Source organism: Filicampus tigris, chromosome 13 (genome assembly GCF_054856515.1).
Source record: "Filicampus tigris isolate MCC_2025a chromosome 13, RoL_Ftig_1.0, whole genome shotgun sequence".
Classification (NCBI taxonomy): Eukaryota; Metazoa; Chordata; class Actinopteri; order Syngnathiformes; family Syngnathidae; genus Filicampus; species Filicampus tigris.
The window spans coordinates 14,720,783-14,734,047 of NC_141229.1; the positions used below are offsets into that span (position 1 = coordinate 14,720,783).

General features: G+C 40.0%; 1 protein-coding gene across 2 annotated transcripts in view; it reads right to left on the minus strand.

The window, feature by feature from the left end:
* Nucleotides 1-13,265, minus strand: part of pxdn (peroxidasin) — a 52,169-nt gene that overhangs the window by 13,052 nt on the left and 25,852 nt on the right. For both annotated transcript variants that reach the window (XM_086050382.1, XM_086050381.1), the window contains 8 exons: nt 12,562-12,679; nt 12,291-12,460; nt 10,447-10,719; nt 9,873-10,148; nt 7,437-7,549; nt 6,195-6,351; nt 4,364-4,472; nt 821-978 (listed from right to left, as the gene is read on the minus strand). In XM_086050382.1, the coding sequence (XP_085906508.1) occupies nt 821-978; nt 4,364-4,472; nt 6,195-6,351; nt 7,437-7,549; nt 9,873-10,148; nt 10,447-10,719; nt 12,291-12,460; nt 12,562-12,679 (1,374 nt within the window). The remainder of the gene's footprint in view (nt 1-820; nt 979-4,363; nt 4,473-6,194; nt 6,352-7,436; nt 7,550-9,872; nt 10,149-10,446; nt 10,720-12,290; nt 12,461-12,561; nt 12,680-13,265) is intronic.

The window sequence follows — 13,265 nt, forward strand, 5'->3', positions numbered from 1 at the left end:
CACATTTTTTTAAACCTTAGGGTAAAAGAAGGTCTGAAAATGTCTGGCAGTGAATGAGTCACATGCCTGTTCTCAGCAGTGACTGATGGTCGAGCATGCTAGGTAGCTTATGAAAGGTAACATTTTTTATCGCCCGCTCAATACCAAGTCTATAATTAGACCCTCTGGCCCTGGTTAAGAGAAAACAATGCTTAGATTCACATCTTATCCACAGACAAATACTCTACTCTCATTAATATTGGCAGTAGTGTTTTTGATTGAATTACTGGGAGATTTACTACAGTGGGATGTTATGAATCTTCCATAAGGAACCATTAGCTTGACCAACCCTTGTTAATGATGCAAACCGAAGCGAAAGAAATGCCTGAGCACACAGAATTGACAAGAAGAACTGTGCTTCCATGATGAGTAGCAGTACCGATATTGAAGTATGAGCTTGTGCCTTTGTGTTGCTTGGCAATGATTCAGGAAAGAGCACCACTCTCACAACACATGAATGTTTGTGGGGATTTGAATCCTGCTTTGTGTCTGTGTGCTTGCATCTTTTTCTTTTGTTTTTGTTTTTTTAACAAAAGACACTAAATTGGCTTTAGTTTTACATGCTAGTGTGAATGATTGTCTATCAGTACAGTATGTGTCAGTCCTGTCATTGATAGGTGAGCAGTTTAGGGTTTAACCTGCCTGTCAACCGAAATCTGCTGGGCAGCTTCCCAGCAACCTGAACCAGGATAAGCAGTAGAATGAATGAATGGATCAATCATGAAATGTGTACCACAGATTTAGAATCAGCACAGTTAATTTACATACTAATCAGCCTCACCAGTGCCATTGGTGTCGACCGTGAGACCCTGGTTGACATGGTTCTGGATGAGAAGTAGAGTCTGCTCAAAAATCTCGCCAGCACGAGCCTGCTCCACTGTGTAAGGGTCACGTGGGTAACGGAAAAGTGCAAGTAGCTCTCCTGGGGTACGAGGCTGACTAGAGGGATAGGGAAATGTTGGAGGCAGAAAACAGGAGTGAATGAAGAAATAGTAAGCAACCAAATCTTTTAAAATTAATTTCAGACTTGAGAGAGAAGAGGACACAGAAAATGACAATAGTGAAGCACGATACCGTAGATGTACATGGATTTATAAATACCTGTAAATGCTCTCGCACAGTATATCCTGCAGCTAATACATCACTTCCAGAGTAGGACATGAGGGTGTGGCGAAGTGTGAACATATATACCTGTATACCTGTTCAACTCTGCCTTACCGCGAGCAATAGAGCAAACAAAATTCCTCTTTCTCAGAAAGCAGAGTGATGTCATTACTATGGAGTGAATACAAATCCGACATGAATCATCAATGATTTGACTTGTCAAGTACTACTGAAACACACATTTGGAAGTCACACGTTACAATATATAATTTTATGTTATGCCTTGTCGTGCAGGAATAAATATATACCATATAGCGCACAATAAGTGTAACAAACAGTAATGAAATAAAGCCTCCAGGAAGATTGCTACGTGCATATTGAATCTTTAACAAGCTTCCTGGAGAAACGTCTTCAACAAACAAAAATCATCCAGTTGCCACGATTCAATTGAATTCATAGTGCTGTGTTACAATGCTTTCTGTCTTTTAATCGATTTTTTAATACAGCCAAAAATGATAGTTCTGAGTGTGCGTACTGTTGAGTGTACTGTACAGTCAAGAAACTACCCTCGGATCTGTATGGCATTGAAGCAACACAATCAGTGTACTTTGTTATCACAGTAATAAGTGCACTAGCATTTTTTGCTGGTACGGTATACAGTATTATTGTTTTTCTGTTTTTTAGTTCATCTGCTCGTTTTTGCCAGCAGCCTGTGATTGCCATTTATGACTAAGGCTGGAAATCCCCTTGTCTGATTTTTGGGTTAGCGGTTCAAGTTGTGTGTATTTCTGTTCTTTGTTTATGTGTTTGTTCATGTTCAATGCATCATGCATGCATGTGTAAGCCAAGTGCAGCGCCGTGTGTGCATGCCAAAATCAACACAACTGCTTACCACATTTTTAAACAGGATGGAAACCCTTACGAACTACACAGGACCTGCCAACTGTGACTAAGATCACGTCTTCTTTATCATCTCCACAATGAATAACTCTGGCCAGATGAGAAAATCTGTAACCTTGATTATGATTAAACTCACTGCATCTGTAAAGAAGTCTGTAGGAAGGCATTGCAGGCCAAAATATTCCAGTACAAATTTAGGAGCTGTAATTCATTTACTGAGATTACACTTACAATATAACCATTAATTGTAACTTGCGCCACCAGTTTGAATTGTTGGAGGGCAAAAAAAAGGTTAGAACACTTCTATTTACAGTGGAGCCTCGGGTTATGAACAATCATTTACAATTTGCGTTACGTACACAATTTGCAAAGAAAAATGACCTGTTTACATACTATCAGAACGGTCTTGGCATGGAGGTGTAGACGATCGATGTAGTGATTGTTGTCGCGCTGCGTAAACATCATTGGCTCCGTGCATAACGCATTGCTGTAAAGTGAAAACTGGTTGTATCCCTCCATTGCATAAGACGGAGAGCTGTTCTGTATGCGGGTGGACGTTTCGCTTCCACATCTTTGATCATCCAATCAAAAATGACTTGGTGACTGACGTAGCTAAAAGAAGCCTGAAAATATTTTATTTCCGTAAGAAAATACTATCTACAGTATGTATGTTACTTATTGAATTGTATTGTACCTTTAATTAAGCAATGATCGGTAAATGTCAACGTAATCACGTCAAAAGCGTCCAAATTACGTGGCGAAGCCGAAGTTCCACCTACATACATTCACCCAAACACAGTTGAATGAATGTGGAAGTAGGTCACATGTTCATGTAAACAGCCAGAATGGCTCCAAAGACAAAGGAAAGATCTGTGCTTCTCCTCACCAGTGTTAATTTTGTTAACTAAAATTTTTCATCATTTATATCGTCACAAATATTTTTATTCAGACGAAAACAAAACGAAAACTAAAATAGAAGTCATTCAATGAGACAATAACTGCGTTAACTTGACAATCTCGTCAACTATTAAAATACATAACGGAAAAACAGTCACAAAATCTATCCAGAAGCAGGAAACATATGCGGGTAGGAGAAAAGAACCACTCAGAAAATGGAACACACGGTACAACGTGAGAAGAGAACCAATCAGAGGACAACTTCAGCGGTCACCAGTCATCCGGAAGCAGTCGACAAATGAGATAGATATGACGGTGAAAGTCACAGATAATGTCCATTGTGTAATAATAATAATGCTGGTAGAAAGCAACAAAGGGATTTTTGGGCCCATTTCACCTACAACGATGAAAGAAAAATAAGAAGTGTAAATAATGTGCAATGGCCTTTTGTGGGAAGAATATGACGGATTTGAAGCAACATCAACAGAATGTACATCCTGAGATGTTCTCTAAGGTAAATTTGTTGCTGTTGCTAACGTTGTTGTAGCATTAAACTGTGGAGAACTGAAAATAATTGCATGCATATTCCGCTGTGGTAAATTACAGCAGTTTAACACCTTTAGCATTGAATCTGTTGACAATGCTAGCTTCCCAAGCCCTTTTTAAAAAAAAATATTTAGTCAAAAACTAATTTTTAAGATGGCATAATATTGTCATTTCAACATTTGTCATTGAAACAAAGTTTAATAATGACACAGTCGTGTTAAATGTGTGTCTTGCGTGATAAACTACAGTTACAAATAGCCTATAGGTGTGTTATACTTTCTGTATCAAAGTTGAAATGTATACTGAAGGAAAACCAACTAAATTATTCATTTAGTCGACTAAAATTGCTCTTTATTTTCGTTGACTTCAATTTGACTAAAACTAAAATATAATCAGATGACTAATTTATGACTAAAAGCAATTCATTTCAGTCAAAAGACTAGAATAAAACTAAATTAAAATATCTTGTGTAACAGGCCAAGGCTAGGTATGCTACTGGTACTTTGTCTTTGTTGTTGTTTTGCTCATTATTATTAGACTGACAAATGAGAAAGTGCCTGCTGGCAATAATGTGAACGAGGCAATCAAAACATTTTAAAGGTTATCAAAATAAATGTGCAGCAAATTGTCCAAAAGAACAATTACCGGTAATCTTTTAAATGACAATGTGACATCCAAATTTATTATGATTATTCTTTTTTTTTTTTTTTTTACCCTGGATTGGTATGCCAATACCAACATATAAATTAAAAAAAAAAAAAAAACCTGAATCAGAATTCCCCGTGTTATGTAAGAAGACTGATCTTATTCTTTTGTGCAGGTGTACCTAATTTTGTGGCCAGTAATGTACATGCTGCATAAGTCTTTCACATCTTACCCATCAAACAGACGTCTCCTTGTAGACTCAATAGCGCTGTCCACATTACGAATCGCCTGCTCTATGGACGAGCTCACAAAGGTGTCGCCTTCTCTGCTCACTGCTGGAACTGCAAGACAAGAAGACACATTGCTGATGATAATGCAGCGGTTGTACTTAATAACACACACTTGAATGCAGAGCTGGGCAGTCCGTTCCTGGGCCAGACCGGTCGGACCCTCCGGATGCCAATTTTTGGGGCGGTTGGTGCGGAGATGGTGCGACAAATTTTTAAAAATGGCTGGACTAAGCATGGCTGGAAGTGGATTTTAGTCCGGCCCACTAATCTGCTCTCATGCATTTGACGTGGTCGCAAGGCGGCCAAATTTCATCTCAGCCTACTCAGTGAAAGGCTTCTTTTTAGGCTTCTTTCTACTCCCGCGTCTGCGACAACTGCCGCATTGATTTACGTGCTGTTGGCGACAGGTCTGCAACACATGCCACGCACCCATCAGGAATTGTTGCTGCTCTGATCGGTCCATTATGTCACATGTTGCGATGACATACAGTTTCCCACACGGAGAGGAGAGAGAGGATGCAGCACGCAGCTCGTTGCTGCGGCAAAAGCAAACTAGTTTGGCAATAAATTTAAATGCATAGTCTAGTCATCTTGGCCCCTTTATGGTTGTAGCAGGTACGATATCCATTGTTGTCGCTGTCTTTTTGAAGCGATGCCCCCCGAGTTGGAACTTAACGGTTTTAAAATAACTTGTGTCCAAAATAAAAGTGCTGACAATGTTTATGAATATGGACGGGGGGTCGCGGCCGGAAGGGTACCCAGGTCAAGGGTGGAGGGTCGCGGCTGGACCGGCAAAAAAGGGTCAAGTGCCCAGCTCTGCTTGAATGCAACAAGGCCAACGATACATGTAAATTGACAGCGGAGTCCCCAAATCTACAAAACTAATCTCAAACATGTTACGAAACAGGTTGACACAATTGCTATCAATTCAGCTAAAAGTTTCATTAATTATGTTTGATCTCTTTAGCTGCTAGCCTCAGCTTGATACTTTGTTGGGTAATGTAAGAAGAGAAGAGCGTTCATAGTAATAAAATAATGCATAAAGAGCTGTCTCTGCAAGAAAGGAAAAAAAAAAAAATTCTTCCCAGAATTGTGCAGAATCCCATTTCTGAGTTGAATTTGATAGAATGAAATGATACTGCATGAGCATAACCACGTGACAACTTCTCTTGGCAGACTATTCTTATTTGAATTGGTTTCAAATATATATATATATATGTATATATCTCTCTCTATATATATATATATATATATATATTTGTATATATACATATATATGTATATATATGTATACATAACATACATATGTGTGTTTGTATATGTATAGGCTTGATGTCAACAGTATGCGAATCACAAACTCATGGATGCATTGTGTATTTCTGGCAAAATAGAGTCCAACAAAAGCAGAACAGTTTTAAACAGTTTATGATACATGAGCAGAGCGCTGAGATATCCCAGCAGAGTGATAAGAGCTGAGAGCAATCAGATATCACTGCATTAGAGTGTGACTCAAACAACTCACACTTGGGCGTCTCACTCTGTGGACTCAATAACAATAACATTACAGTAATAAGCACTGCCTGACAGAGAAAAAATATTTCCTACTTTGAATTGGGGGGACAACCCTTATTAATGTACTACTGTAAATCAGTATCTTTCATTTACTATTGTCATAGCAAAAATGTAAAGCTGAATGAAAAATAATATTTACATTTTACTTTATTTCCATCCTAAAGTGACATGATGAAAAAAACAGAACCTGTGTCCTCTCACCTGTGACAGTTAGCACCATGCTAGCGACCTCATAGCCAATCGGATTGCGGGCTATGCATTCGTAGCGGCCAGCATCAGCGGTGCCCACATCCTTTACCTCTAAATACCCATCAGGGCTGATGTGGAATTTACCACTCTCTGTCACTTGCACACCATCCTGAGAGATAGAAGGTGCAGTTGGGGCGGTCAGACATAGAGCAAGGTCATGATGTTGGGAGCTAGCATGTATTAGTGATTTGCATATTGTGGAAAATTGACTTATTGTTTGTAAATAAATAAACAATAAAAAAACGAAAACAGGTCCCTGCTGCCCACCCGTCAAGTGTGAAATTTAACAACCAAGTAAATCTTTTGTAATCAGCCTATTTCTGAATGATGTCTGCGCGAACTATTGTGCACTGCTGTGGATATGGTTAAATTAGGCAGTGGTTGTCTCGCGTAAGCAACTTTGCACTCTGGATGCGGGGGGATCAAACACTACATTAAAGTGTAACATTTGTTTTTGGCAATGTGTCTGCTGCATGATATGTCACATAAACAAGTCTGCAAAGCAACGGACAAATGTAATTCGTCAGTTTGGTTCTACATCTGCGGTGGGAAAAAGACTCAGTGTTGTCTTGTAAGGGCTTGTGCCTGTTTTGCAGTCACTTTTTTAGATTCAGGGTTCAAAGTTGAGCCCTACCTAGCTCTACCACTTGTTGTCATGGTAAGGAAATTCCTATTCATCAGTGGCCCAGCAGTATGTGAGCTGGGATGAGGGCTGGCTCACTTGCATGAGACACAACGGCCTTATTATGCTGGCTAAATTCAGCAAGACAAGAAAATGCAGGATGTCATGTGTAATACAATTGATTCTTGGGTTACTTTGACAAAAGCATGGCTGAGACACCTGTGAATTGTTTTTAATTATGAAAAAAAAAATGTTTCACAGTCAAAAGTTATACTGGGTTCCAACCATTCTGTGTGTTTTCATGTTTTCCCGGTGCATTTGTGCATATTATCCAGCACACCAGTCTTCTCCCACATTTCAAGAGGTGTTAATGAGAGTGTGTACGGTTATATAATTGATCAGTGGCTAATTAAAACAAGTCATCTTGCCTTTTGCATGTAACCTGTATATAAAAATTTGACCAATGCAGCATGTGTACCAAGCTACCATGAAGAAATCTGTGAAGATGAACACGTTTTTCACCTCCTGATCCTTGTGGGGACAAGGTTACTCAGAAAGTCTTAACATCTAACCTTGTTCCAGGTAAGGACAGGTTGTGGTTGGCCCTGAGCACTGCAGGGAATCTGAACGTCCTGGCCAGACTCCACAGTCACGTCCCTTGGAGCATTTGTGAAAACAGGCGTTACTGAATGAGTTAAAACATACACACACATATGCGCATGTGTTAATGATTATACACCAGTACACTACAGGTTAAGTGCATTTTGAAATCAATCATTGGAGACAAGAAACTCAGAAAGTCTGCTGTCCTGCTTCTGCTCAGAGAACACACTAAACATATTTTCACTCCACTTTCAAAAGGGGCAGAAAAACATTAAATACTTTGGCCAGTTTTTAGTTAATGTCTCTGTGTTTTACTAAAGATTACGTAAGAACTACTGTACCAATTTTGGCACTTGCGCAGGACTGAGCCAGTGCCCAAGGAAAAAATTGTAACATTGTGGTGGAGATCTGAATAATAATTTTCCAAATTTTCTTAACTTTTTCCTGAGAATTGTTTACAAAAAATTCATGTTACTGCACAAAGGAAAAAAAAGAATAGTAGTAAATGATACAAAATTTATAAATAACGTAAAAAAACAAAATTATATAATAATGGTAACGTTCTTACTGTATTGTTCAACGTTTTGTAAAGCATTTGCAAAAATGAGTTCCACAATTTTGTTGACTGTTTACATTGCATTTTTGGTCAGGATCTGGATAAAGTTCTGGATACAGGAATGTATTTCTAAACTACACTAATGTACGGCACGCTTTTGGGTCTAATTCTAGTCACAAGATCATTACAGCATTGAAAAAGCAACAAATCAATCTAGTTATGGCCTAAAACGTTTTGCACAGTAGTGTAGCTTAACAACAAGTTTAATACTTCATAGAATAGAAGCAGGAAACAGCCAAGCATTGGTTCGAATAATGTATTTATAAATATACATATCATATAAAGAACCTGATCCCTGTAATAAAACTCTTCCAGTCCGGTGGATCAGTGTTTTCACAATAATACAAAGATTCCGGAAATTTGATATTTACTGTAGAGCTGCAGTAGTTTTGCCCTTTTAAATAGATGAATAAATAAATAAATAAAAAGAATCCAGCTTCAGCCTTTGGGCTTGCCATAAATAAACTGTTTTTGGTTTGTTTTGTAACAGTTGAGGTTGAAACTGTTGTGGGAGCAACTAACACTAATGAAACTATAACAAATATGCAATACACACACATATGGTTGCAAGCAAGTGAAAATTTGAACATGACGTTTCGGTAAAACAGCTGTTTTTCATTTATGTATTGAGTTCATCATCAAACACTGGTGCCCCTGGACTGCATGTCTATCATGCACACAAACGAATTACTGAGCATTGTTACAGAATGACTCATCATGTTATACTGTCTGGGACCTGAGATGACACTCCGAAAGCCGAGGTGTTTGGTGGACCGCGACTGTTTGCCCCCGGCACACTGCATTCAAACCCCTGCAGTTTTCCCATGCTGCAACTGAGAACCATTTGACATGGGGAATTCCATCCTAAACCCCCACAAATAATTTGTGGTCTTGACTAATACCTATCTATAAATCAGAGACCCATTGTTCTGCGCAATCTCTAATATATTGTAGAATGCATCACAGTATACTTCAAGTACTACAATAGCATAATCATTATGCATGACATGTACGTTATTTTGCAAATGCTATTATTAATACTGAAAAGTGTACTAAATGCCGTGAAAAAAAGTCACATTCTGTTCATTCCTGCTTTCACTTCTAAAGCATCAGATTATAATTCAGGAAGCATGTCAGTCTATCACCATGACTGTGTGCAGAATTTTAAGAGTGGAAACATTAAACAACACGTACTTTGAGCCATGTTAGCAGCCATTACTACATGGAAAAACACAGTCGTCTCAGGGAAACGGACTGAAATGCTTCCCTATTTAATATGTAGCCTGTAATTCAAACACTGGTTCATCCCACCAACACGTACGCACACACGCCAACATACACACAGTAAAAGAAGGCGCATGACACACAAACATACACAATTTCTCCTTTAAACACACAACACCAGAATGAATTAAAAGGAGAGGAAACAGCACTAACACTTTTTTCAGCGTGTAACGACTTTGAAACAGTGTCATAGCAAGTTGCAACACACACGTACACACACGCACACAGACTTAACCTTGGTTAGCTCAGAAGAGTATGTCAGTTTCACCGTGTTGACATTTTGCCACCTTGCACTCCCCAACTTCTCTTAGACAAACATGCAGTGTTTGCCCCACTAACAGCCCGTATGAGATTAACATGTTTAAGAGTGCACCAATAAACATGATGCTGTCATCTTACGTTAGTAAAACATTGATGCAATTTATTTATTTCATCACATTTGGAGCCAAGCTTTACATGGACTTTCCACCAACCTTAACTTAAAAGCTCCATCCTGTACACTCACCTCTCTGTTGGATGCTGAGCTGCACGGCGGTGCGGATAGTCCCCACTGGGTTGACAGCCTGGCACTCATATTGGCCCTCGTCGTGGGCCGCCACCCGAGTGATTCGAAGAGTGCCAGAAGACAGGACTGAGTGTCGGCGGTCCAGAGGTAACGGGCTGCCTCCACGAGTCCAGGCAATAACTGGCTGGGGGTAACCCGTGGCCTCGCATGGAAAGTCCACAGTGAGGCCGTCAAGGACCGACTGATCCTGTGGCGTGACCGTGAACTGGGGGATAGCTGGGGGGCACCGAGATAAATACAATGATGTGAATGTGTATTAAAGACACAAATGAGACAATATTATTTGATTGGTAACTTTAACCTGGAGCAGGATTAATTAAAAAATGAAATAATAATCAATAATAATGATAATAATAAGTGATTAATCAGTCCTTAAAGTGGAAGTCAACCGAAACATATTTTTTTCAAGAATATGTTGTATGCATGCCAACTAGTTGAAGCATTCCATTGGAAGAATAACAAACATAATGCAAAAGTTTGATGTTTCAGGCTAGAGGTGATGTTGTTATCCTACCTTGGACAATGATATAAGCTGTGGCGTGGATTGTATCCACATTATTAGAGGCAAAACAAGTGTACTGCCCCCCATCAGCCTGGACCACGTTCTGGATATAAAGCCCCCCGGAGGGGGTGATGTTGATGCGCGTGTCACTGGGCAGTGGCGTCCGATCCGCTTTCGTCCAGGAGATTCGGGGTTGTGGCTGGCCTGTGGCGCTGCACTCCAAAGTCACACTCTCCCCCACCAGTACCTCAGTGTTTTGGGGCTGGATGACAAAACTTGGCCGTGCTGAATGGGTTGAGGCAGACAGAAAGCAACAATTTGATCACGATGTTAATCATTCTGCTCGTTACTATCCTGAAGATTTGATTTACAACGCGCCAGACTGTCAAACAGACTCAAGGTCAGTAACCTTAAATTTAAACACAATTTCCTTATAAATTATCCCTGGTCCTGTAAGATGATTGCTGATGAACTGAGCGGTCATGTACAAAACCCACCTCTGCGTCTATTATGCCACTTTGTCGATGGCGAACAAAACTTCCCATCTCTATCACAGATTGTGCTCCCTGTCCAGACTTGGCCAGTGATTACAGTTGTGACCCAGCAAAAATGTGCGCAGCAAAGGGCCTGGTGTTTACAATCACCCAATGACAGGAAATGCACAACATGTTAACAAGGCCACCTACCAATCCCGTAATGACACTCTGGTTCACACAGCCGTGGCGAAAATCATTGACGCGACTGCGAGTTGAAAAATTGATATGTGAGTACTATTTAAGTGTGTATGGATGTCAGACAAAACCTTGTGTTTGTAGGGGAGTGGGGGTGAGCGTGTGTGTGTGTGTAGAAGGATTTTCTTTCTCTACTCTGCTTGTCTCGCAACAAAGTGGGATGCCAAAGATATTTGACCTGCTAAAATGTGGGGGTAACCTCAGTCTTTCACATTGTGTGGGGCCCTTTGCACTCTGGCAATGCAAGATGTGATAAATTCTCCAGAAAATTTACAGTGTGAAAGTTGTTCATTTGTCTTAGTTGAATACATACAGTAAATAATGTACGTTTCATTTGTAGTTTCTAATGTTTCATTGACTTTCCTGGCAAACTTCAACCCTTTTGTTTCAATTGACTCAATCAAATATTTTTGTGATTTTGTATATTATGACATTTGAATGAAATATTGTGCGGAACAGTGTCAGCTTCAGGTAATAGAATCGTTTTTGCCTCAATCATTAAAAAAAGTCAATCTTCATTCAAATTGAACAGTATCTTCAGCCCATGCGGCGAACTCATAATATTGGACAATATACAATACAATAAAGTTATACTGTCTGTAGTTGATGTGATTTATGTGCTGCCTTACAATGTTGCTGCAGCAGCTGACATTAAGAGAAGTCCTGATCATGTTTGTAGGGCTGAGACCATGTTTATGCGCACTTGTACTATCGTACGCTCATGCAGGCGGAACATTCTCGACGGTGAATTTCAACCCATGACAAGATTGTAATTTTTTTTTACAAATGAGACACTTATTTCGGGGTTGAAATTTAGTGCGTGTGGTGAGCACATTGTAAGGTGATTCGAACACACAAACACAAATGATTTCATGACCAGCGGGTCTATCCTGGGTGAATGATTTCATAGGAAAAAGGGACAATGCAGTTGTACAGATGTGTACACAGAGCCTCAGAAGTTATTAAACAAAATGAGCGCTGATAAAAAAGACAAAAAAGACTTATAATAGAGCTGAGACACACTGGAGCAAATTCTATTCCAACCTTCAAAATACGAGCCCATTTGCTCAAATTTCCCAAGTGCATGATGAAACATTAGCTCGGATTTTACGAAACTTCACTTACAAGGGGCTCCAAAATATCGCAGTGTGACCTCTGAGGTCTTGACCTCCCCAGCCACATTTTTGGCCATGCACTGGTAAACTCCCTGGTCAGTCTCTCTTGTGTCCTGAATCATCAGTGTCCCATCCTCTAGCAGGTTCAGACGACTGTCATCCCGCATGTTTAGAGCATTGCTGTCAGAAGAGAAGAGATAAACAACACAAACATTAACAAACAGAATTATCTTCATTGCTATACATTTAAACTGTTGCGTACGCTAATTCAAAAGGCTTACTTGTTGCGAAGCCAGATGATCTGCGGTTTAGGGTTTCCCTCAGCCCTGCAAGTGAAGTAGACTGTATTCCCTGATGTAACATCTACATCCTGGGGCTCTGAGGTGATCCTGGGTACTTCTGGAGAGAGTGTTGTAATGGAAGGTTTGAGGATAGCAAGTATGCGGAGGTATGATGGCATGTCGGTACATATGTATGTTCCTTTACGCTGCACCCATCACTCAGCCTGAGCCTTGAGAGCCCGTAAAAGGATAACAGTACACAATCTTCTTTGTTCAAGTGTTTTGACATGTTGTCTTGCCAGAATTCAGACCTAAGAGGGACGGGTTTGTGGAATCACTTCCATCAAACCTTTTCTCCTGGTGCCTTGCTGTGCACCCAAACGGAGAGGGTAAGTCATACACTGAGCAAAAACAAGGGTTCAAATGAGGTGCTGAGATTTAAATCTAAACAGTGTCCACTGATAGTGATGACTACTTTAACTGCATTTGCAGGCAATAAACCCATAAAGAGACTCTGTATACATTGAACTTGTGTGTGAAACAGCTGGGTGCTTGACTAACTCAGACACAGAAAAGGGATGCACCTGTGTGTATGTCTGCATGGTCATGACTAAGACCAGGTCACTCTGAAGCCTGGAGGAGATTGAGTGCATATATTGTATTGCAGTCTGCTTATTGTTTGTATGCCTGTCTACGTGTGAGCC